Below are 26,568 nucleotides of genomic sequence, written 5' to 3'. Positions count from 1 at the left end.
TTTCTTGCTCTAAAGATGCTGCCATATCCCTCTTAAATATACGTTTTAGTTATACACAGGAAATTGTGGACTTGTCCTAGCAGAAACAGTTGGATTTTTATTTAGTCACAGTAGTTTACTCATGAAAGGAAGCATTGTTCATGTAGGAGTCATATTAATGATTAGGCAGTGAAATTGTTGTCATGGGAAAAGTGCTTTTGAGAGGACTGAGTTAGCTAGAGCCAGGCTGACTCCATGAAAGGCTTCGAACTGTCAGTTTGGAAAACTGGCCTAAATTTCTGTCTACCAGAACTGGAAAAATCCAAAACAAGTAAATTCCAGAAAAAACAAACAAACAAACAAACAAACAAACAAACAAACAAACAAAAAAAAAAACACCCATCATGCAGCTGGACAGGAGCTGTCAGAAGCTGCCCCATCACCTAACTTGAGCCAAATATAACTAGCAAAATTTTCCCCAAAATCCCCAGAGCCTTAACCAATCACAAAAGCTGTCATACCCCTGGAAGAAAAGCCAGTCACCTACTCCCACCCTAACAGGCTTTTAACTGACTCTGCAAAGCCACACCTCTGTCTTCCATCCTGAAGTGAGGTAGACGCTTACATGCTGGTTCTACAAAATAAATGCTCTTTGCTGCTGCATAGTTTGAGGCTGGGGTATCATTCTTTGTGAATGACAGATCCTCACACTTTGACAGAAGCCACCTAGGAAAGGCTATGGCAAGGAAATGAGTTTTGTAGATATGGCCCACCATCCTGTATGCCTGCAATGGATTACTCTGTGATGCAAGGTCTGAAAGACTTCATGTGAGGATTGCTTCTTGCTGCTGATATCTCTTTCCTGCCACGATTACATAGCCTAATGATACCTGGGCAAACTTCCTGCAGGTTAACATGAAGATGAACTTTCATGAACTAATACTGTTGAGAAGAATTAGTGACTTTTTAGAATGCCTAGTTTGATTCAAATAATTCTAGGAAAAATGTTTAAGGAGATAGTTTTACTTATTTTGCCATTTAAAAAAAGGAATAAAGTTGGAATCAATAACAGAATGTGCCCCCTCATCACAGGATGGTAAGTATAGGCTGCATTCCTTAGATGAAGCCACAGGTGTGCACTGATAAACCTAAGCCATGTGAAACTTGCTTTTAACTTAATAATGAGCTTATAAAATGCAACACTGCTTTGAACTTACCATCAACATCCTTCTGCAACTCCCCTTCTGTGTAACATTTTATCTGTGAAGTAACTTTTCCTTAGAGAACCTTTTCTACAAAAAAATAATAAAGGTTGGTGCAACCCTTTTCTGCTTCACCCAGTGTACATATGTCTCTCTATGTCTGATGAATTTTTTTTTCCTTTCTTTTCTCTCTGGCTCATGTAGAATTAAATTCTGACTCTTACCAGGCTAATAAGGGGCCCTAAGTCAGGGAGAAGAGCTCAATTAACTAAGTTTTTCTTCTTAATTCCCTACTGCCAGAAGCTTCTGGCCCCAGAGAAAGAGTTAAAAATTTTGCCAGACACTAGCAGATTTTAGCCCCAGAAAATCAAGAAAGAGTTAAATTACCAAAAGTCAGAAGCTTTTGGCCCCAATTGCTGAAGCCAGACCCCACTGCCTTTCTCAGTTACCTGGATGCCAGAAAAAATTACCAGTGGTGCTTCATTCATGATAGAGGATTTAATAACATAGATAAAACTATAACTTTAAGCACTTTATTGAAGGAGAATCCTAAAACATTAATATATTTAAATGTAAGATGAAAAACTTTACAAGATTAATTGACTCTAGAACAGATGTCTCTACTACAATCATAGAAGAATGGCCACCTACATGGCCTGGGATGGACATATGTTCAACCTAATTGGGATGTAACTACTAACTCTAAAGACAGTAAACAATGTGCATAAGACCAGAAGTTGCCTTATGTTACTCCGTTCCATTCATCTTTGCATCAAGTAGTACCATAAGATTTTTTGCCAGCACATTTTTTTGTGACTACAAAGACCAGTAACATATACAAATGCTTTTCCACACTGAATACATTCATACTATTTTTTTCCTGCATGAGCTCTTTTGTGTATCTGAAGATAATGGCAACTTAGAAAGACTTTACCACATTGAGTACATCCATATGGTTTCTCTCCAGTGTGATGTTTTTCATGGTATTGAAGACTGGCACGACTTGCAAAGGCTTTATCACACTGATTACATTCATAGGGTTTCTCTCCAGTGTGAGTTCTTTTGTGTATTTGAAGATTACTGCGACGTGCAAAGGCTTTACCACACTGATTACAGTCATAGGGTTTCTCACCTGTGTGAGTTCTTTGGTGTATTTGAAGATGACTGGGACTTACAAAGGCTTTACCACACTTATTACATCCATATGGTTTCTCTCCAGTGTGATGTTTTTCATGGTATTGAAGACTAGCACGACTTGCAAAGGCTTTACCACACTGATTACATTCATAAGGTTTCTCACCTGTGTGAGTTCTTTCGTGAATTTGAAGATTACTGAGACATGGAAATGCTTTACCACATTCACTGCAACAATAGGGTTTTTGTCCTGTGTGAATTCTTTTGTGTACTTGAAGATTACTGAGACGAGTAAATGCTTTACCACATTCATTACAGTCATAGGGTTTCTCACCTGTGTGAGTTCTTAGGTGTATTTGAAGATGACAAGGACTTACAAAGGCTTTACTGCATTGATTACACTCATAGGGTTTTACTCTAGTATGATTTTTTTCATGTTGTCGAAGACTACGGAAATTTGCAAAGGCTTTACTGCATTGATTACATTCATATGGTTTTTCTCCAGTGTGAATTCTTTTGTGTACTTCAAGATAACTTCGATTTACAAAGGCTTTTCCACATAGAGTACAGTCATAGGGTTTCTCTCCAGTATGAACTCTTTTGTGTATCTGAAGAGAACTGTGACTTACAAAGGCTTTACCACATTCATTGCAATCATAGGGTTTCTCTCCTGTATGAGTTCTTTCATGTACTTGAAGAGAACTGGGACTTGGAAAGGCTTTACTACAGTGACTACATTCATAAGGTTTTTCTCTAGTATGATATTTTTCATGTTGTCGAAGACTATAGAAATTTGCAAAGGCTTTATGACATTGATTACATTCATATGGTTTCTCTCCAGTATGAATGCTTTTATGTATTTTGAGATAACTTCGACTTGTAAAGGCTTTACCACATTGAGTACATTCATATGGTTTCTTTCCAGTGTGAACTCTTTTGTGTATTGAAAGATAACTACAATTTGCAAAGGTTTTTCCACATTGACTACACTCAAAGAATTTTTCAAGAGTATAATGTTTATCATGATTTTTAAGATAATCAGCATTTTCAAAGGCATCACCACATTTCAAACATTCATAAGGTTTCTCTCCAGTATGAATTATTTTGTGTATCTGAGAACTATGACTTACAAAGGTTTTACCACATTCTCTGCAATTATAAGGTTTCTCACCCACATGTGTTCTTTGATATATTTGAAGAGAACGGGGACTTCCGAAGACATTACCACAATGATTACATTCGTATGGTTTTTCTCTAGGATGCTTTTTTTCATGTTTTGGAAGACTATGGAAATTTACAAAGGCTTTACTGTATCGATTACATTCATAGGGTTTCTCTTCAGTATAGATTCTTTCATTTGTTTGAAGGAAACTGTTACATGCAAAGGTACATTGCTTCTTTCCATGGCCCTTATTCTCACAGGGCTTGTATCCACGATTACAGATGTTATATCTATTAAAGAAGAAATAACAAACAAAAGGCTTTTCACACTGCATTCATACATGTGAACTTTTTCTACCCCATAGATATGTGCTATAAGGCTTAAGGTTTCTCCATGATTACAACCTTCTTGCTTCTCATAACTATTCCTTCTCACTCAACTTTGGAAAGTCACTATAAGTATATGAGTAACACTAGCTTTACTATGGACTCTTTGGTTATAAAGACATAACTGTTCCCCTAATCAATGCTTTTATGAACAGTATGAAAACTAAATGGATTTATAGTTCTACAACATTGTTCTTATGACTAAATGGTATCATGTGTTAAGATATTATTTGTGTTTTTCCTTAGAGGAATGCCTTGCAAACACTGGTCAGCTACCTGAAATCCAAGTACATGGTCTTTTGAAAATTCACCAATCATCAGTATACTTAAAGCTATGTTTATTCACACTGTTGATTTTCATTAAAACATCAAGGTACATTCATTTTTTTCAGTTTCGCTTTCATTAATTCAAAAGAGGTCAAAGAGTATTAGATTAACATCATGATTTTTAAAAATTTTTATTGGATATTCTTTGTATTTACATTTCAGATATTATCCCCTTTCCCCCAATCCCATCCCCCCTCCCTAAAATTTTTACAGTGATGCATTTGTATCAGCTTACACAAGAAAATTACCTCCCATGTCTTCCAGAACTTTGATAGTGTTCTTCAATAATGTGGCATTCCAATCTGTACCCTAAAATACAGTACCAGAAAATTTATGATATATTATTGGATACTGTACAAATTTTAAGTTATATTTCTGGTGAACCTGAAAACCATGTCTGAGTATTTATATTTACCACATTCTTCCTCTTTCACCATAGAAATAACAGTGGCACACCAATAACCAAGAAACACTTACACCCTTGTTTAGAAAGTGAGGGGAAAACTCCCATTCTTACCTATAGCAGTGAGGTTCCTGCATGTCTCCAGCATCACATCTCTGTAGAGACTCTTCTGGGAGGGATCCAGCAGAGCCCACTCCTCACGAGTGAAGTTCACATGCACATCCTCATAGGTCAGTGCAGCCTAAAAAAAATCCCACACATGCACATAATAAAAATAGTGAGACTGACAGTAATGTAAATGTACACTGCACTGAGAACATATTTATATCATTCTGGGTGCTCTACACACTTATTTCATATCACAGAATCTCAAATACAGTCAACAAGTCATTTTACAAGTAAATAGAAAAGGAGGATCACACCTCTCATTTCTAGGCCCATTAAGTTCCATATGGCATTTCAAGAAAAATGATTAAAACAGAAAGACACTCAAGCAGATCAATACTATTGAATATACGATAGCAAAACTGTATCAAAATCAGTAACTTCAAGAAAGATTGACAAGATGAACATGGTGATGCATACTTTTAATGTCAAGTCTAGGAGGCAGAAACTGGTGAATTCAGTGACTGCTATGCCAGCCTTATGTTGTGTACTATTTCCATGACAGCCAGAGGCACACAGTGAGACCCTGTCTCAGAAAAACAAATAGCAGACAGAAAGCACAAGAGCTCACTTGAAATTTCTCCAACAAGTTAAAATTTACTCCGGTTTAAGACTAATTTATCAAAAAACTTGAGTGACCCAGTTTAAACCATAGGGAGAATATAATATTTTTACATAGTAATGCATTTGTAATAAGTTCCTGATAGATCAAAGAGATCTCAAAAATTAGCCAATATATATTGATCCAAAATCAAAACAAAAATCAACAGCAATGAAAGGAACACAGAGAGGAAAAATGGGTCAACTGAAGATCAAGTGGGAACATCAGACCCCAACACTTATTTGGAGGCTCCCAACCATTTATAACTCCAGGTCAAAACAATTGAATGTTCTCTTTTGACTTCACTGAACACCAGGCATACAAGTGGCACACATTCATTTATTTGTGTACTTGTGTTTGTGCACAGCCATATATGTATATAAAAAAGACTCAGATACATTTTTTAAAAAGCAAAAACTTACATAAAGATAGGGAGAATGTTAAACAACTGCAACCCAATAATTGTGAAGACTCAGTATGAAAGTCAAGAATGCATGCCATCTGTTTAAAAAATAAGACCTTTTGCAAAAGTTCAAAACTTAAGATGTGAGTAAAGGACAAGACCAGTGCTTGGTGCCAAGTGTAAGTGCATGTGGGTGCCATGCTGCTCAGGGGAATGGGAACAGCTGACCAAGCTGATGAAGTTTCTCACCATTTTTCCCACATGCTTTCCTGAATCAAGTAATGTGTAGGATTCTGGACTAAAGGAAGGAAATGGCATGGGTGAGACACAAGCAGGTAGTGGACCTGATCTGAGCAGGCAAGGAGGAACTTCTTCCTGAGGCTGATAACCCAGTGACCATTCCTTGGGACAATCATTTTATGATTACAGAGAAAAGTAAGCAGTGCCCATTTCAGTCCCCCATACATGTGGAACAGAATGGTGAGAACTTTATGGTATAAAGTGTTTACATGACAGGAAGGCAGCTGTGTTCTAAGCATTACAATGAGTTTGCTATACTGCACCAAAATCTAAAAAGAGAGTTTACTTCCAAGAAAACGGCCATTCTCATTATCAGAACAACAATTAGATACCTGATATCCAGGGGCAGGGGAATATCTAGAAAAGGTGTTCAATTCAAGTCATTGGTGAGAGAGACATCATGCAGGAATTCCTGCCAAACCCGATGACAACTACAATGGTGTGTCTGATGTAGGGCTGAGAGTAGTATTACTGGATGGAATAATGGTCACTGTCAGAGTGAAAAACAATAGCACTACAGATGATGATGTAAAGAAAGGGTACATTAAAGCAGAGAAGAGGAAAAGTTACAAAAGATATATGAACAAAAGAAGATGGTCACATGCCCCAAAATGTTAAGGACTTGTGAAATCAACTTCCCATACTGTGCCTCTAAAAGGAAGGGGTCTGTTATCACAACCATCAAAACCATGTACTTTAAACCTCATGCCTACACAGAAAAAAGGCAGCTGGAGAACCAGGTAATAGTGTTTAAATGGGAAGAGATGCAGCAATAGAACACAGATAAAGCAGGAATGGTCTTCTGTTCTGAATATACAAGGAGATAAAACAAGCCTTGATGGATTAATAAAATCCTCACACCATACTTCACTTACATGCATAAATGCTTTGAGAGGTTATTCTGCAAGCTCAAGTTGACAAAAGATGACTCTTTGAGGCTGATTATCTCATGTAATCCAGGACATTCTCTGGCCTCTGGATGGTGAAGCGACTCTGCAAAATGCCCTGCTTCTTCTCTTGTATAGAGGGTGGACACCTGGTGAAGGTTCCCCCATCTCTCATGACTTCATGGCCCCTCTCTGCCTTTCTGACTTGTTGTCATTGTTGTTGTTTCTATATTTTTAATCAAATAACCCTCCGTGCTGTTCCTGACCCAGGAGAGCACGTGTCCTGAGTTTTAGCCATGTGACTGGATAAGTCACAGAGGAGTCCTTCCACACCAACCGAGAACATATGTGTAGAGGCAACTTTTTTGCTACTGTTTTTGTAGGTATCAATTAGTACTGGAGCAGAACTTAGAAGACTTTAGCTACTTACTGTGAAAGAAAATCAGAAAAATCAAGAAGTCAGGCACACGTTAGTTTGTGTTCTTGTTATAGTAGAAAGAATGCTGGGCTCTGGAAATCGTCTGAGATTTCTCTTGCTTCTTTTATCTGTGATTTTAGGCAAAGCAACATCCTTAGACCTGAACTGTCTCTTTTAGAGTCCTCTGGGCTCTGAGAGGCTGTGGTTCTGGATGGGAAGTTGAGTCAGGCTGTCAGTCAGTCAACTGTGTTGCTCCAGTCCTGTTGGAAGATTGTCTCCAGACTGGAGGCCATACTTCTTAGTAACTCATTTCCCTCTCACCTTTCAGAATATTTTCTACATGGTATTAGCAGAGGGATATGGCCACAGCCTTTCCTTATACTTTTCCCTTCTCAACTGGAGGCTGCAATTGAAGCTGGGTCTTAAGCCTCACCTCACACTCCTGCCTCCCACTGGTAATCTTCATACCTGCTTTTCCCTAAGACACTCATGACTCCTCTGTTCCACCTGTGGTATCCATTCTTGTGTCTAGCCAAGTATATCCTGGAAACCTGTAGTTTTATATTCGTTTCTTAGTTGCTTTGACATAAACTAGCTATAGACAAAAAGAATATTCCAACATTGCTTCCTTCTCAAAGATTTTAGGTGTTTTCTGTATTCTTTATCCTATACTCCTTAAACTATGATTAAGTACTTAACCCCAGACTGGATATTTTTTTTGGGGGGGGGGGGAGAGTGGGCTATTTTATTCACAGTTTCATATAACAATGCATCATCCAAAACAGTGAGGGCCCAAACTCAAGCAGGACAGGAAAACTGGAGGCAGAATCTGATGCACAAGCCATGGAGAGGTGCTGCTTATGGCTTGCTCCCCCACAGCATGTTTAGTTTGCTTTTTTTATAGAAGCCAAGTCCCAGAGGTTGCACAATATACATTAGGCTGGGAATGCCTCCATCAATCAATACTTAAGAAAATACCCTATAGGCATTTCTCATTCTTTATGAATTTCACATCATACACCCTAATTCCACTCATCTGCCTATCCCTTCATTTCATCCCTCTGTCCCTGCAATCCCCCCACCTCACGCCAAATCTTGTAAAAGCTATACTGTGTCACACAGTATACTCTTTTGTCTACACAATTTATCTGTAAGTGTTTATTACAACTGGTCTTGTTTGAGGCCTCTGGCTTCTGCTATACTATCCTGGATACTCACCAGGATTCCCCTTGGAGTTGCCCTGTGTCATGGAGATCCTGCAGCTTTGGATCTGCAACAGAGGCCTGCCTCATCATGACCTCCAGAAGTTTATAGATGAGGTAGATGTTGAAGTCAGCTAACTCACAGCCCTGGATCTGCATCTGGGTGATAGTTGAGTTGGTCAGACCACCAGCTCTCCCACATTAACTACCACCAGGGCAAAGTCTACAGCACTTTCCCAGCAAGACAACCCAATGACATAGCAGGCAAAGATCAGGGCTAAATTTCCCACTCTCTGTACTCTGGGCTAGCTGACCCACACCCACACCAGGGACAGACTTACTGTGCTACTTAGGCAAGGCATAGGGCCAGCTCTCCCCAGTGCTAAAGCCAGTGAGGTGCATCTGCCATGCACAAGTGACAAGAGCTGGGGGGGGGGCATTTCTCCAATACCCAAACCACCACACAGCAAATGAGGGTGGGGCCAGCTCTCCCACTTTCATGCACTCAGGGCTAGCTTGTCCAAGTGTCCAAACAAGGTGTGGCTGGCTTTCCCATGTACTAAACAGGTTTCAGGTATAACTTTCATCAAAAGAACATACTTTACAATGACTGTCTCAAAAATAACTATATATATCTCTGATAAATGATTAAAACAGGAAAAAAAAAGATTCAAGGTCTAAGAATTAAAAACTTAAATAAGTTTTAAGGATCTCAAAAATAATTTAAAATGTATAGAAATAAAAAAAAATGTTTCAGATTTCTTTCCTCTTCTGATCTGTTATTACTATGAGACTTTAGAAGTTCAAGATTTGATGGAGCACTGACTCCTTACTACTCAATCACAAGCTCAGGATTTCCAGTTTTCTAGATGTAACTTAAAGATGCTTTCCATCAGACTAAAACACCTCTGTCCAATCTATGTATCTGGCTCTCTTAAAAAAAAAAATCTCAAGCCTTTTTAACCTGAAGACATAGATCTTACTAAGATTCACAGTCCTGAGTCTACCCCTGCTGTCTTACAGACACCTGTCAACTGCTTTTCCACCATGTGGGTGTCAACAGTAATGCTAATGTAGCTCCTCCTGTACACTAAAGACTCATGTGAGCTTTGGGGAGTCAAAGAAGTCATAAGACTTGGATCCACCTGTCACATGTTAAAGGGACTCAATATAAATGCAGTCTGTATGTTTACATCTGTCTGTCTATTCCTGAAAATTCAATTTTCTCCTAATCTTGGGATTTCTCTATGTCTTAATTAGGGTTTTACTGCTATGAAGACACACTGTGACCAAGGCAATTTGCATAAAAGCATGGCAATTTACAGGCAGACTTGGTGATGGAGGTACAGTTGAGTTTATTTGATCCTCAGGCAGCAAGGAGGAGACTATGTTCTACAGACCGCTAAGTAGCGACATTCCACCAGGCTGAGTCTGAGCAAAGGAGATATGAAAATGTATCCCCACAGTGACACACTTCCTTCAACAAGACCACATCTATGCCAAAGAGGCCACACCTCCTAAAAGTGTCATTCCTGAAGTGGAAATTCTTATTGTGTCATGTAATGCAGACTCGTGATGTTTGGAAAGAGTATATAAATAGGACCCAATAGACAGTGTCAAGCACTAGCATTGCTAGCCACTCAATGCTTCACTGGTCTCGCCTCTTCACTTGTTGAAGCATGGCAGAGAGTTTCTCTTTGGATTTTGGCTGGCTCTGCTCACTTCTCCTAACTCATGCTGACTTGGCAGAGGCCTGGCTGTTTCTGCTGGACCATTCCACTGCTGCTGATTCATGTTTGGTGAACTGGACTATTGATATTCTCACAAAGGAGGTTGGAATCTCCCCAAAGATCTGTTTCTTTTTGTTTGTTTAGATTTATTTATTCTTTTCTTTTCTAAGTACACTGTAGCTGTCTTCAGACACACCAGAAAAGGGCAGCAGATCCCATTACAGATGGCTGTCAGCCACCATGTGGTTGCTGGGAATTAAACTTAGGACCTTTGGAAGAGCAGTCAGTGCTCTTAACCACTGAGCCATCTCTCCTCTTCGAAAGGTTCTGAGTTCAAATCCCAGAAACCACATGGTGGCTCACAACCATCTGTAATGAGATCTGCTGCCCTCCTCTGATACAATGTATACGATAAATAAATCTAAAAACACCAAAAAACAACAACAACAACAACAAAAAAACAACAAAACAAGCAAAGATCTGTTTCTAAAACGGCTCACATTGCCTTGTCCTAACTTACTATCTTTTCATCCCTACCTTTGGACAGCGAGCTAAGAGGGGGTTAAAAGTATTTGAGAACCCTTATTAAAGCAGGTTTTGAAAAATCTAACTCTAAACATTCCCCGTGGGCCAAACATTCAAACGCATGAGTCTATGGAGGCAAAATCTATTCAACTCAGCACACTCCACTCCCTGGTCTCCATAAACATGTAGCCATAACATAATGTAAAATGCTTTTAGTCCTAAAGTGAAAACAAGGTTTACAAGTCCAATGTCCAAAGTTTCTTCTGACATTCATGCAATCTTTTAACTGTAATTCCCAATAAAATAAAAAAGTAGACCATATGCTTCCAACATACAATGGCACAGGATATACATTAGCATCCCAAAACATAAAGAAGGGAGCACAGTAAGGAAATATTGGATCAAAACAAGACTGAAAACTAGCTAGGCAAACTCTAAACTCTGCATCTGCATGTCTGATGTCAAAATGCTCTTCAGATCTCCAACTCCTTTCAGCTTTGTTGACTCAACACACTTTTATCTCTTGGGCTGCTTTTACTCCATGTTTAAACCTTTCCTTGGCAGGTATCATATGGCTGTGGCATCTCTAGCATCTTGGAGTCTCCAAAGGAAAACTTCATCTTCAAAGTTTCATGCAGTGGCCTCTCTGGGCCTCCATTCAGGGTCACTTATACTATACACCTGGCTTCAGCAGATTTCCTTAGTCAGGGAGGGAGAGTCTGTAGCTCCTTCTATTCTTGGCTCTCAAGCCAGAGGCACATAGCCAAAGCAGCCACTTTCTGCTGCTTCCTAATAGTGGAACATGACTACTTCATTCAATTACATCTTCACCAGCTTTCTGTTTTCCATGATTTCCTTCACTGCCTTGGCTGTCTTGGAACTTTCACTATAAACTAGAATAAACTTGAACTCAGAAATCTAGAGGGCTAGGATTAAATGCACATACTGCCACACCTGGACCTAAACTTTCCTTTACCTGGAATTTGCTCTGTAGATGAGGCTGACCTTGAACTCAGAGATGTGCATATGTCTGTCTCCTGAGTAACGGGATTAAAGGTATGTACTACAATGCCTGGATCTCAGTTTTTCTTAATAGATCGTTTTAAGCATGGCCACTATATCTGAAGATCTGAATTAAAGGCTTGTATGGATCAGGATCAAAATAGTGCCATCCCACCTCAAAATTCTGATCAAAAACCTTTATCTTTCAGACTCCAGGTCTGGATCAAGGCATAACAATCTTTCTCACTCAATATCTGGAACACTGGTTGTGATGGTTTGTATACGCTTGGCCCAGGGCCAAGGAGTGGCACTATTTGGAAGTGTGACCTTGTTGGAGTAGGTATGTCTCTGTGGGGTCGGGCTTTAAGAACCTCATCTTAGCTGCCTGCAAACCAGTCTTCTAGGAGCCTTCAGATGAAGACGAAGAACTCTCAGCTCCTCCTGCACCATGCCTGCCTGGATGATACTGAACTGAACCTCTGAACCTGTAAGCCAGCCCCAATTAAATATTGTTCTTATAAAAGTTGCCTTAGTCATAGTGTCCGTCCACAGCAGTAAAACCCTAAGACATAGGTATTGTGGGGCCGTAAAGACACAGAAATGGCTGAAGTCAGACTCAATGACTTTCTAGTCATCCCAAGGCTATGAGATTCTGCCTGTGCCTGACAAATAAAAACAGTGGCCCAGAGTAATTCTCAGAAAAACCACAGAATATACTGACTGATAGCCACCTGGCCTTCTAGAAAGCTGTAGATAGGGTCCTGACGCATGTCAAAATTAGCTCATGCCCTAATCACCCAATTCTGAGAAACAAAACAAGGACAAAAGCCCACAGAAATTGCTGGCTGACAGCCACAAGGTCTCATGGAAAAGTCCCAAATATGCATCATCATCAGCCTAAACCTCCTTATCCAGTGAATCAAAGGTCACTGTAACCCACCAATGCGACATCATTATCCCATTCTGTTGCTGAAATCTGCCCTCGGAACTTTATAAAAATTGTGTACTTTGAAACGTCAGGGTCGTTTCTGTCCTGCTTGCAGAACAACCCCAGTATACTGGACTTATCAATTAAATAAACTTCTTGCCTATTGCATCAGTGTCTCAGTCTATCTGTGTCTCTGTGGGAGTAGACACCCCGACCATTGGGCCATGGGATCCTGGATGGTCACATTGTACATAGTCACATTAACAACGGAAAGCACCCATCATAACCCATTTCTTGTTAACGTGACACACAATCATTTTTCTTTATGTCTAAATGAAAACAATAACTAGGTCATAATAAAGCCTAACCTGGTTTAACTATGCCTTATAAAACAGTAAAGGCATAAACAATAAACTTAGCTAGGTTCATATCTTCAATCTATTTATCTGCTTGAACACAGGATTCAGCTCTATTCCACTTCCTGGTGTCCCTTTATCTGTTCTTGCTCATACTGTTCCTTTGCAAATGTTCTCTTACTAAGAGTGAGCCAAAGAACAGAGTTCACACCAGGCTTTCTGAGATTTCCTTTGTCAAAGTAATTAATCTAAATCACTCCACCTTAGCCTCAGGCAGACTCTTCACACATAGGCAAAAAGCAGCCACATTCTTCACCAAAATATCACAAGAACAATGTCTAAGAAACACACTACAATACTCCCCTCTGAAACCACTTGAGCCAGGCTTGAGTTGAAATCATGCTCAGCACCACTGTCTTCCATGCTTCTCCTAATCAGAAGTCCCAAAGTCCACATCTGTCAAACAAAAGCATGGCCAGGCCTGTCACAGCAATACCCCAGTCCCCAGTAGCAACTTCTCAGTTAGGGTTTCAATGCTCTGAAGAGACTCCATGAATAAGGTAACTCTTACAGAAGACACTTCATGAAGGCTGTGAATGGTTTCAGATTATTATTATCATGGTGGAAAGCACAGCAGTGTGTACACAGGCTTGCCGCTGGAGACACAGCTGAGAATACCACAGGTGATCCTCAGGGCCAAGGAGGACTCTGTGTCCTGTGGGATTCTACACTGAGCATAGACCTCAAAGCCTGCCTGCTCATGACACTCTTCCCCCCAGAGGCCCATTTATTCCAACAAGGCCACTCCTCCTAATAGTGCCACTCCTCATGGGCCAACACTCAAACACATGAGTCTGGTGGGGGTGGTGTTAAACCTATCCGTACCACCACAGTCCCCTTCCCCAATTCCAGGACATTTTAACTTCTGTCCCTAGTCTACATTTCTCTCAGACTTGGTTGAAAGACACCAAACAGGAAATATAAGCAGACTACAAAGGGCTGAGATCTGTACTTGATGGAAGCAGATATAAACTAGTGCAGCTAATACTCTCTTCCTTCAAAAAATGCCCAATTGCCTAGATTTGACTTCTTGGTCCTGAAAGCAGACACCCCAACTTCAGGTAGAAGTATTACAGAAGAGAATGTGTCAGCCCTGCACCCTTATTAACCTAAAATAGCTAATTTAAAAATAAATTCCCTTTGGGGAAACTTGGTGGAGACTGGAGGGCATTCCTTCCCTTTGCCCTTCTTCAGATGAGGAATACCCCTTACAAAGGAGGTCTGACCCCTACAACATGTCTGAAAGACCCCCCCCCATTTGTCCAAAACTTACATCTGACTTGACTGCTCAAGTTATCTATTTTTGCCCTACTCTAGTGAGTACAGCATTACAGAGGACTCAGGACACACTGCATCTACTGATCTGTCACCTGCATGCCCTGCCACCAGTGAAGCCTCACAACCACTAACCTGGAGACCTCATGTAGACCAGATACCATCAAAAAGACACTCTGACTGCCCAGTAGAAAGGTCTCACACTGTACCATTTCCACCACTTTTAAAGTCAATGATATTTTTCCCTGGGTACATCATACTCACCTAAAGCCTGTCCCAGACAAAAAAACCCAAAGCAGATACTGGACCAAAATGAACCATTCAGCAGGACCCCGAGGGCTCTACAAAGATAAGACATCTCTCAACCCTCCCATAGATGTTGTTGCTCCACCCATGCCAGCAGGCAAATATCACACAGGGAATTGCCAGCCACAACTAGATTGCTGGAGATACTTTAACACTCAGCACAAAATTATTTCTGAAAACTAACAAAAACCAAACATCTTTAAATTTGGGATCCAAAAGTTAAAACAGATCTTTGTACTACCGAGGGGAAATAGCCCAAGGAGGCATAGCCCACTCAACAGAAGTTGAAAAAAGGATCTTGGGGGAAAATGCTTGCCAGACAGAAAAGAAGTCCACCTGTAGCACTAGTGACCATTGAGGATGCTAGACCTGGGCCCCAGAATATGGAATAGGAATAAACACATATATATCCAGACCGAACAAAACTTCTCTTGTATAGTCTAATGGCATAGAGCCCCATCACAAGCCCTCTCAGGCATTTGGGACTCTTTCCCACCATTTAAGATAAGATACAGAATTGACATGGGGATCCAGGCATATCAGACAAATTAAGACCTGGGGATAAAGTTGGCCACTGAGAAGTTAATTGTTCTGTTTCTTCAAAACCATAGAAGTCTCCATGGGACCTCTGATAAAACTAGAAAACAACCTAAATTCCTACATTTCCTTCCTTGAAAACCAGGTGGATTCCATAGCCAAAGTAAAACTCCAAGCTATGATGGACTAGACTTGCTCTGTTTTAAAGAAAAAGGCCTTTTCATGACCCTAGGGGAAACTTGCTGTTTTAATGCTAACCACTGTGGAGTTATTAAAGACATGCTAGCTAGTGCAAAACATAAATTCCTCAATAGAGAAGAAGAAAGTGAAAGGTCTGGTTTGACTTTCTACTCAACTGGTTCCCAGCCTACGTTCCTCACTAGTCTTACAGAATCCCTACGGTTGTTTGTATCTCACCCTTAGCTCCTGGTATCAGTGATGCTATTGCCTGGTTTGTGCACACCCGCACAAGCATAATTAAGCTCATGATCCTGAGGATTCAATACTCCGAAACAGAAAAATCAAAGACTGGAAACAGGTAAAAAGATGGGGGAACAGGGCGACGGGGAGGATGGCAGTTGGGAACAAACAAATGAGACTTCATCTAAGTACTTCCATTTTGTTTTCAGACTCCATTTTTGTCGTATGATGAAATTAAATTAAGTTCAAGTTACAACGCTGTAGGGGAGCTGAGGAATTTCCAGATGTCTAGCCAATGTCTTCCTTATTAATTTATTCCCCAAAACATAATGATTGTTTGTGGAGTGTTACACGGCTACACGACACAGCTTCAGCTGCAGGAGCACCGTCAATCTGAGTAACGCATCTCTGGCGTTCCAGGACATAGATGGCATTGTTTCATGTATGTGTGTCTGCTTTATCTTTTTCTACACCATATTTGTACTCAAATACAACTTTGGTAAAAACTTCTGGGAAAGGATTGAGGGCATTACTAGAGAAGGCAATGGCTCTGATGTCTTTTATGAACAAACTGTTCTGGTCCTGGACATTCAGTCAACCCAGGCATAACGGGACAAGGGATTCTAGATGTGGAGGCTGACTGCTTTAATTGTTCTCTGGGAAATCTTAGTCAACTCATGATGATTAAGCTATATCAGGAAATGTTTGAAGCAGGACATGTTTCTGAGAATCCTTAAGTTTTAGTCATTAAGAGAATTGAAGACCCCAGCCCAAGGAAAAGAGACACTGGGCCTAGGTCACTAAGAATAGAGATGTTCGTAGAAAACACAAGGGACAAGATAGGAGAAAATATAACTGGATCTGTTGGATTAGTGAGATGACCTTCCTGGAAAGATTGGAACAAACTAATTTGACCCTCTGGCATCATTTGCCTAAGGAAATCAGGGTACAAGTTTTAGGAGACAGGATTTGGGTTTGTGAAGAAGCCCTGTGGGAAGTTCAAGAGGAATATTGCTTATGGAGAAAAGTTTGAAAAGTATTGTTGAAATGGATATTTGGCTGAGCTTAATAAGGAGCTTATACAAATTCTAGAAAAGTTAAAAATAATAACATTATCCTGACTGTTTAGGACCTTTCTGTTTCATGCTGATGATGTAACTGTGTTGATTGTGACTTGGAGGTTTGTCTGAGAGTTAAAAGTTAATGTATAACTTATTTTAGTAGACACTAAACTGTCTTTGTGTGTGCACTGTGCTTTCTGGTAACAGTTACATGGGGTTTTCTCAGGAAAACTAATGTGCTTGAAGAAAATAATGAAAAGGCTTTATTGTTTTGTATTGTGCATTACTGCATAATAAGAAAAGTGTGTAACCACTGAAATAAACTGAGAGAGAGAGAGAAAAAAAAAGGAAAGACAAACCTAAAAGCTGCCTCTGAGCTCAGCTTCTGAACTACTGAGTTGCCTGTCAGCTGAGCCTGCATCATTGCCTGTCAGCTGAGCCTGTATCATTGCCTGAGGCCCTTAAATTTGTGCTGACTCAATCCTTCCATTCTCATGAACCTCAAAACAACTAAGGCTGTTCCACAGCAATTGATCCTAGTCACAAAAGTACAAATGATCTCGACTGGTGGTCACAGAGGCACCAAACACAGAGGGATGGGCACTATTGTATCATCTATTAATCCCTAGAATACCCTATACATTTACCTACAGGTCAGTGTGACTCTAGCTTGTGTCAAGCTGACCCAATCTCACCAGTACCTTTGAGACATCTCCCAACTCCCAAACACAACACTTTTAACCAAACCTCACCTTAACACTCAGTTTCCACCCTGTGAATGGGCACACTCATATGTAAAATTTTAAGTCTGTCAAGTTTAAGACTGGAAAGATGGCTCAGCAGTTAAGTTCCGCTTCTGCTTTAGGGAAGACCCAAGGTTGGCTCCCAGCACTAACATGACACAAAATTGTCACTAGATCCTGGTGGAGGGCATCTAATGGCCTCTAGATAAAAATAAAGATCCCCATATCTCTTATACATCACCATGGATAAAACAGCCATAAGACATATGAATGACAATATTACAAATATCTGTAGCCAAAACGATCATCTCCTAATTAAGAGACTCAAAGAACTTGATCAAAGGAAAGAAATCCTATGACTCTAGACAAGAAGTCTCAGTATTATTTCAGCACACAATCTGAGCTATAGTCAACAAACATCCAATAAACAGTCTAACGATTTCTGCAAGGAACAACAGAAAACCGATGACAAAGGTCATCATGAACAAAACACGAGCAACACAAGACTGAAAAACAGCACTCGGTGACACCATCTGACTTCAGAACTTCCCCTACACCTGCAATACAGACTGTGCTAACGAGAAAGAATAGAGGCCAGCGGAACATGAGAGAACACTTAGAACAAAATCACAATTATTATTTGGTCAATTTTGACAACTCAGGACAGGAAACTGAGTCTGGCCTTACTGACACACGTGACTGGACCACCGTGTCATCTACGTGCGACTGTGTTAATAACACACTTTACACCTGCGCAGAATTCACTGCAGACGGAACCTACACCTGAATGTCAAATGCCAAGTGCAGAACTCTAGAAGACACGAAAGGAACAAGAGCTCTGCCAGTCAGCAATCGGCCTCCCCCCCCCCCCCATCGTGAAATGCGCACGCGCTGATAGATGCCCTGCAGTTTGTGGACTCCTTATCCGGCTCCCCATGCTGTGTGCAGGCGCAGTCCGGGGGAACTAAGTCCTTGAGAGGTCCCACTTCCGCCCGGGAGGTACAGGGACCTCCAAGGGAACAAAGGGAATCACACCAGGCGGTGCGTCTCGCGGCCCGTTCCCACAGTCCCGGCCAACCCCACACGGGCTCCCGCGGCTCAGCCCTGCGTAAAGACAGCGGCCCCGCTCACCATGGCGCGGTTTCCGAGCTCGCCTACTCTCCTCAAAGCGGTTGAATGGTCAGCACAAGGAACTAGGAGAGCCTCCCTCAGACTCAGTCAACCCTGAAGCACACACAGAGAACCGGAAGTGTCCGCCTCCGTTCTGATTGGCAGTCCGAGTCCAAGCTCTGATTGGATAACAAGGCCTGAATGCCATGCGCTAACTCCCTAGAGAAAGAGTGGCTTACAGGGACACCGCACAGTGGTTTCCCACCCTGGTTTACCCCAGGCACAGAACTTTCCCAGACCTGTGGAGACTGGCATTGCAGATGAACTTGTGCCTAGACTGCAAAGTCATTCCTGCAGGTTTTTTTTCCCACATAGTAGGCACTTCCCCTTCTTCCTTCTAGGCACAGAGTGTTAGGTTGTGCACCCAGGGATAAAAAACTGAGATGGCTATTTTATCAGAGTCTGTTTGCCAAGTTCTCCCTGCATCCCTCAGTCCCTACTGCCTACACGTTGGCTAGCATGCCCTGCACCTACCCTGAACCTCTACAGCCCTCCTTCCTATAATGGCCCTTCCCTTTATAATCCAACCATTTAGGTTCCGGGGGCGGGGGGGGGGTGTATTTTTCATCTACCCTTTACATTCCTGATCTCTTGATCTGCCTATGAGAGGCTATTCATAGATCTTAGTTAGATCATAAAACCAGAGCATACTGGAGATCCCCAAACCATGGAATGATCTCCAAGAACAGCAGCAGCAGTAGAGTGGAGTCCATCAGAGCCCAGAGCGCTAAAGAGGGCAGAGCTGGAGATGGGACCCAGGCCATTTGGAGGAGCCCAGAAAATAATGTGTGGATCCCCGAAGCTGAACTTGCCTTGGAGACCCCAAGATGCTCCAAACTCATAGAATACCTGCCAAGGAAAGCTGCTAACAGGAAGTGGGACCAGCCCAACAAAAAGAATGGTGCTTCAGTGACCAAAGCTGAAAGGAGTTAGAAATCAGACACAAAGGTACGGAGTTTGGAGTTTCCCTAGCTGATTTTTGGTCTGACTCTGGTCCAGTATTTCCTCACTGTAACATTTTGAAATGGTAATGTGAATCCTGTGATGTTGGAAGTATATGGTTTCCTTTATGATTTGGATTTTACAGGTGATTACAGATTGCATAAATCTTGGAAGAGACTTTGGACTTTTAAATATTGTTGAGACTATGATATACTTATGGCGACTTTTGAACTTGGAGTAAATATATTTTGCATTGTGCAGTGGCTATGACAGCCCCTATAGACTTGTTTAAACAAGGATATGGGGGTGGAGAATGGAATGTGGTAGGTTGAATATGCTTGGCCCGTGGGAAGTGGCACGACTCAGAGGTATGTCGGTGTTGGCGTGGGTATGGCCTTCTTGGAAGATGTGTGCCACTTGAGGGGTATGTGTTAAGGCTCCTATGCTTAAGCGCCATCCAGTAAGGAAGAACGCTGCCTAAGGAAGACAGCCTGTCCTGTCCTGGGTGCAGTCAGATCAAGATGGAGAACTCGTCTGTCTGCTCACGGCCATGCTTCCCACCATGATAATGGAAGCCAGCCCCAATGAAATAGTTTTCTTTGTAACACTTAAGTAGATTGAAAATTCTACAGCATGGCCCTCATGTTGCTATGACTAAATTTGTGACAGCTGTTAAGGCATTCTTTCCTTGTCTTGTTTTGTAGAGAAATGCCCTCAAAATATTGGTCAGGTATCTGGCACTGGGGTATGTGGCATTATGAGAATTTAATAAGCTTCACAAAGCTGTGATTATTTATACTGTAGTGTTTCCTTAAAACTTCATGGTATATTATAATTTCTTCAGAGGCACATGAAAATCAGCTTGCACATAAAATTTGCCTTCCATATCTTCCAGATTTTTTATGTCCTTCCATATTGTTGTCTTCCCATTTACAAATAGGCTCTAATATATTATCAGAAAGTTAATATTATCAGAAATTATGCAAATTTTCATAGTCATGTACCCCCAACAGATATTCAGGTATTAACAAAGGTCCTAGCCCTTCATAATAACTAGATTTAAAGGCTCTGCTGAATATGCAACAGCCTAAAAAGCCAACTTTGTGAAAGCACACATCCAAAGGAAACCGAAAGAATAGATTGCTTGGTGCTGCATAAGCTGCCACCAGTGAGCAGCTATGAGAGCTGAAGGCTTCAGACAGGAAAAGCTGGGTCTTAAGGTCTCATACCATGCCCCTACCCTATGAGAGCTGAAGGCTTCAGACAGGAAAAGCTGGGTCTTAAGGTCTCATACCATACCCCTACCCTATGAGAGCTGAAGGCTTCAGACAGGAAAAGCTGGGTCTTAAGGTCTCATACCATGCCCCTACCCTATGAGAGCTGAAGGCTTCAGACAGGAAAAGCTGGGTCTTAAGGTCTCAAACCATGCCCCTACCCTACATCGGTACTCTCCATGACTGTTTTCTCCTTTTCTTTTAAAAATTTTTGTTTATGCAGCTGTCTTCAGACACACCAGAAGAGGGCATCAGATCCCATTACAGATGATTGTGAGCCACCGTGCGATTGCTGGGAATTGAACTCAGGATCCCTGAAAGAGCAGCCAGTGCTTTTAATCGCTGAGCTATCTCTCCAGCCCTCCCCCTGTTTTTTCTTAATATGTTTGTGACTCCTCTCTTCACCCTTTGGAGTCCATTCTTGTTTCTGCCAAAGAATGTCCTAGGAACCCATGCTTTTATTTCCATTTATCTTTTAGTGACTTTGACATAAACAGGTATGGAGAAAGCACATTGTAATATAGTTTTCTTCTCAGTTAATTTATATGTTTTCTGTGTTCTAACCTAGGAGTGAGTACTTAATTCTAGATGGCATCTGCTAGATTAACCTAGACCACCTAACTTATAAAATGCCATCTCTATGTTGAGGATTTAATCTGAGTTCTTTCATGATCAACTTCTATTTAGATTAAAGACTCTTGCAGAGATTGATAGATCTTAAAATTTAAAAAGCATCAAGAAAATGCTTATCTAAAATTTTTTCTTCTTTTTTTTTGTTTTTCTTCCTTCTTTTACAATAAAAGGGTTCTCTGTGCATCTCTTGCTGTTGTGGAACTCACTCTGTGGAGGAGGAGGGCCTGGAACTCACAGAACTCTACCAGACCCATAAGTGCTGGGATTAAAAGTGTTCCGCACCACCAACCAGCATCAAGAAAGTGTTTAAAGGCACATGGGAAGTTTGTCTCTGGAGGGAGACAACGCCTCCTGAAGGGGTCATGCAAAGAAGTTAAGGCTTTACACCATGAAGAGAGCCCATGAGAGGCTATTTGTGAAGCCTAGTTGCAGTGGAAGACAGCAGTGTTTTGGAGATGCCCACTACATCTCCAGTAGCAGCAGCAGTGGAGAACAGGCAGCTGGAGCCTAGAAGACAAAGTGTGTGCTACAAAGGGCAAAGCTAAAGAAGTGACCCAAGCCCTTGGAGGAGCCCAGAATATTGTGAGTAGATCCCATACATTGGATGGTTAGAGTTGGATTTTGCTTTCGATTATGACTGTGCCCTGATATTTTTGCCTCTTAAAGGAAGAAAGTATTTTAGTGGAGCTCACAGTTAAGAGACTTTGAATTGTAAAAGATTCTTTGAATTTTAAAAAACTTTGCATATTTAAAAGAAATTGAAATTTTAATAGTAAGAATTTGTAAAGACTGTGGGATCTAAAGTTATTTACATCTTGGGGATGAATAAGAAAGTAAGAGTTGAGTCTTAATAATGATGGGCTTGTGGGTCAAGTTGACAAAGGGTAAATTTTACTGGCTAGTTTTGTGTGTCAACTTGATACAAGCTAGAGTTATCACAAAGAAAAAAGCCTCCCTTGAGGAAATGGCTCCATGAGATCTAACTGTAAGGCATTTTCTCAATAGTGATCAAGGGAGGTGGATGGTGCCATCCCTGGGCTGGTAGTCTTGGGTTCTATAAGAAAGCAAGCAGAGCAAGGTAGGAAAAGCAAGCCAGCAAATAACATTGCTCCATGGCATCTGCCTCAGTTCCTGCTGCCTGAACTGCTTGAGTTCTAGTCCTGACTTCCTCTGGTGATGAGCAACAATGTGGAAACTGTAAGCTGAATAAACCCTTTCCTCCCCAACTTGCTTCTTGGTCATGATATTTTGTGCAGGAACAGAAACCCTGACTAAGACACCTCCCTAACTCACAGCCATTAAAAATTTACTGGTTTTCTGTTACTCTTCTGTACATGTACAAGTGCGTATGCTTGGCCCAGGAAGTGGCACTATTAGAAGGTGTGGCCTTGTTGGAGGAAATGTATCACTCTGCGGGTGGGCTTGAAGACCCTGTTCCTAGCTGCCTGAGAATGCTTGGTCTGTTCCTGGCTTCATTCAAATGAAGATGTAAAACTCTCAGCTTCTCCTGAACAATGCCTGCCTGATGCTGCCAAGCTCTCACCTTGATGATAATGGACTGAACCTCTGAACCTGTAAATCAGCCCCAATTAATTGTTGTCATTTATAAAACTTGCCTTGGTCTTGGTGTCTGTTCACAGCAATAAAACCCAAACTAAGACACCAGGTAACTAATTCTTGAACATATTTTCTGGGACTTTGATCTGGGAATCTTCTCCTTCTTTGATTCTTATTATTCTTAGGGTTGATCTTTTCATGGTGTCCCAAATTCCCTAGGTGTTTTGTGTCATGAACTTTTTAGATTTTTTTTATTTAACTTACTGATGTATCAGTTTCTTCTATCATATGCCTGAGATTCTGTATTCAATCTCTGGTATTCTGTTGGTGATTCTTGCTTCTATAATTTCTATTCTATTTTCTAGGTTGTCCATCTCCAGGATTGCCTTCATTTCTGTTTTCTTTACTGCTTCTATTTCCATTTTCACATCATAGACAGTGTTATTCATACCTTTCACCTGTTTGATTGTATTCTACTGTATTTCATTACATTTGTTTACTTAATCTTTTAATGCCTCTATCTGTTCAAATGTTTTCCTGATTTCTTTTCCTTTTTTATCTCTTACAACTTTATTTTTAAAAAAGAGGAATGCATATACGGATTTTAAAGGCATTTTGGCATAACACTATATGAATATTTTTTGTCAGTACTTAATTCTTTTAGAGGTTTGATAGCATGCATTGAAATCCCACTAGTTACCATAAGCATAAAGTACATGTAAGACAGAATATAAAAATGGAAACAGCTTTCTTGGTGAGTATTGATTAATCATAATGATCTTTGAATACCAAAATTTAACCACAAGGCTATATTCTTAGCTCTTGGATTATTAGTGATTTAAGGTTCAGGTGTACCACACTCTGACAGGGTGTTATACTTTTTTTTTTTTTTTTTTCCTAAGAAGGACTGAGGCTTTCTTTCTTTTTTTGGTTTTTTTTTTTTTTTTTTTTGTTTTTTTGTTTTTTTTGTTTTTGTTTTTTTTGGCCTTTGTTTTTCTTGAGCTTCATATGACCTGTGAGTTGTTTCTGGGGTATTCAGAGAATTCTGGGGTTAGTACCCAATCATCAGTAATTGCATATTATATCTGTTCTTTTGTGACTGGGTTATCTAACTCAGGATGATATTCTCTAGATGCATCAATTTTCTTAAGAATTTCATAAGGTCATTGTTTCTGATAGCTGAGTAGTAATCCATTGTGTAAATGTACTGCAATTTTTGTATCCATTCATTTGCTGAAGGACATCTGGGTTCTTTCCAGCTTCTGGCTATTATAAATAGGGTTGCTATGAACATTGTGGCGCTTCTGTCTTTATTGTATGTTGGAGCTTCTCTGGGGTATATGCCCAGATGTGGAATAACTGAGTCTTCAGGTAGGACTATATCCAATTTTCTGAGGAACCGCCAGATTGATTTCCAGAGTGGTTGTAACACTTTGAAACCCCACCAACAGAGGAGGAGTGTTCCTCTTTCTCCACATCCTTGCCAGCATCTGCTGTCATCTGAGTTTTTGATCTTAGCCATTCTGACTGGTGTGAGGTGGAATCTCAGGGTTGTTTTGATTTGCATTTCCCTGATGACTAGGGATGTTGAGCACTTCCTTAGATGCTTTGATATTCCTCAATCGAGAATTTTTATTTAGCTCTGCACCCCATTTTTTAATAGGATTGTTTGATTCTCTGGCATCTAACTTCTTGGGTTCTTTGTATACGTTGGATATTAGACCTCTATCAAATGTGGAGTTGGTGAAGATCTTTTCCCAATCTGTTGGCTGCTGTTTTGTTTTCTTGACAGTGTCCTTAGCCTTACAGAAACTTTGCAATCTCATTAAGTCCCATTTGTTGATATTTGACCTTAGAGCACAAGCCATTGGTGTTCTGCTCAGAAAAATTTCCCCTGTGCCTATGTGTTCTAAGGTTCTCCCTAATTTCTCTTCTAAAACTTTCAGTGTACCTGGTTTAATGTGGAGATCTTTGATCCACTTGCACTTGAGGTTTGTACAAGGACATAAGAAAGAGTCTATTTTCATTCTTTTGCAATGCTGAGTACCAGTTGAACCAACGCCATTTGTTGAAGAGGATTCCCATTTTCCATTGAATGTTTACAGCTCATTTGTCAAAAATCAAGTTACCATATTTGTGAGGGTTCATTCCATTGATCCACGTGCTCATGTCTGTACTGGTACCATGTGATTTTTTAACACAATTGTCTTGTAATATAGCTTGAGGTAAGGGATGGTGATTCCTGCAAATGTTTTCTTTTTGTTGAGGGTGGTTTTTGAAATTCTAGGTTTTTTGTGATTATAGATGAAATTGCACATTGCTCTTTCCAAATCAATGAAGAATTGGGTTGGAATTTTGATGGGGATTGCATTGAATCTGTAGATTGCTTTTGGTAATATGGCAATTTTTACAATGTTGATCCTTCCAATCCATGAGCATGGAAGATCTTTCCATCTTCTGAGATCTTTCTCAATTTCCTTCTTCAGAGATTTGAAGTTCTTGTCATACAATTGCTTAGTTGGAGTCACACCAAGGTATTTCATATTGTTTGTGACTATTGTGAAGGGTATATTTTCCCTAACTTTTTTCTCCGCATGTTTGTCCTTTAAGTAGAGGAAGGCTACTGATTTGTTTGAGTTAATTTTATATTCAGCCACTTTGTTGAAGTTGTTTATCAGCTGTAAAAGCTCTCTGGTGGAATTTTTGGGGTGACTTACGCATACTATCATGTCATGGGCAAACAGTGATATTTTTATTTCTTCCTTTTTTATTTGTATCCCTTTGATTTCCTTTTGCTGTCTAATTGCTCCGGCCAAGACTTCCAGTACTATGTTGAATAGGTATGAGGAGAGTGGGCAGCCTTGTCTAGTCCCTAATTTTAATGGGATTGCTTCAAGGTTCTCACAGTTCAGTTTGATGTTGTCTATTGGTTTTCTGTATATTGCTTTTATCATGTTTAGGTATGGGCCTTGGATTCCTGTTCTTTCCAAGCCTTTTAACATGAAGGGGTGTTGAATTTTGTCATATGCTTTCTCAGCATCTAGTGAGATGACCATGTGGTTTTTTTTCTTTGAGTTTGTTTATATGGTGGATTATGTTGATGGATTTTTATATATTAAACCATCCCTTCATCCCAGGGATGAAGCCTACTTGATCATGGTGAATGATCGTTTTGATGTGTTCTTTGCTTCGGTTTGCACGGATTTTGTTGAGTATTTTTGCATCAATGTTCATAAGTGAGATTGGTCTGAAGTTCTCTTTCCTTGTAGGGTCTTTGTGTGGTTTTGGAACAAGGATTATTGTGGCCTCGAAAAATGAGTTAGGTAGTGTTCCATCTGACTCTATTTTGTGGAATAGTTTGGAGAGTATTTGGTATTAGGTCGTCAAAAAGTGTCTGATAGAATTCTGCTCTGAACCCATCTGGACTTGGGCTTTTTTTTTTTGTTGGGAGGCTTTTGATGACTGCTTCTATTTCTTTAG

General features: G+C 40.5%; 2 protein-coding genes across 2 annotated transcripts in view; both read right to left on the bottom strand.

Moving 5' to 3' along the window:
• LOC308435047 (uncharacterized protein) overlaps window positions 1-18,749 on the bottom strand; it is a 31,283-nt gene extending 12,534 nt beyond the window's left edge. The window contains exons 1-2 of the mRNA XM_080935591.1: window positions 18,644-18,749; window positions 4,708-4,834 (exon numbers count right to left, since the gene is read on the bottom strand). Coding sequence (XP_080791717.1) covers window positions 4,708-4,834; window positions 18,644-18,646 — 130 coding nt within the window. The 5' untranslated portion in view covers window positions 18,647-18,749. The remainder of the gene's footprint in view (window positions 1-4,707; window positions 4,835-18,643) is intronic.
• On the bottom strand, window positions 2,017-4,627 carry LOC308435024 (uncharacterized protein; the record flags this gene model as incomplete). The annotated part of the gene is made up of 3 exons (XM_080935565.1): window positions 2,017-3,767; window positions 4,439-4,499; window positions 4,606-4,627. The coding sequence occupies 3 exons, from the start codon at window positions 4,625-4,627 to the stop codon at window positions 2,051-2,053; spliced, it is 1,800 nt and encodes a 599-aa protein (XP_080791691.1). The 3' UTR covers window positions 2,017-2,050.
• Window positions 18,750-26,568: the final 7,819 nt, after the last annotated feature.

This window comes from Micromys minutus (assembly GCF_963924665.1).
Source record: "Micromys minutus genome assembly, chromosome: 22".
Taxonomy (NCBI): Eukaryota; Metazoa; Chordata; class Mammalia; order Rodentia; family Muridae; genus Micromys; species Micromys minutus.
This window is presented reverse-complemented; position numbering and strand designations above follow the sequence as displayed.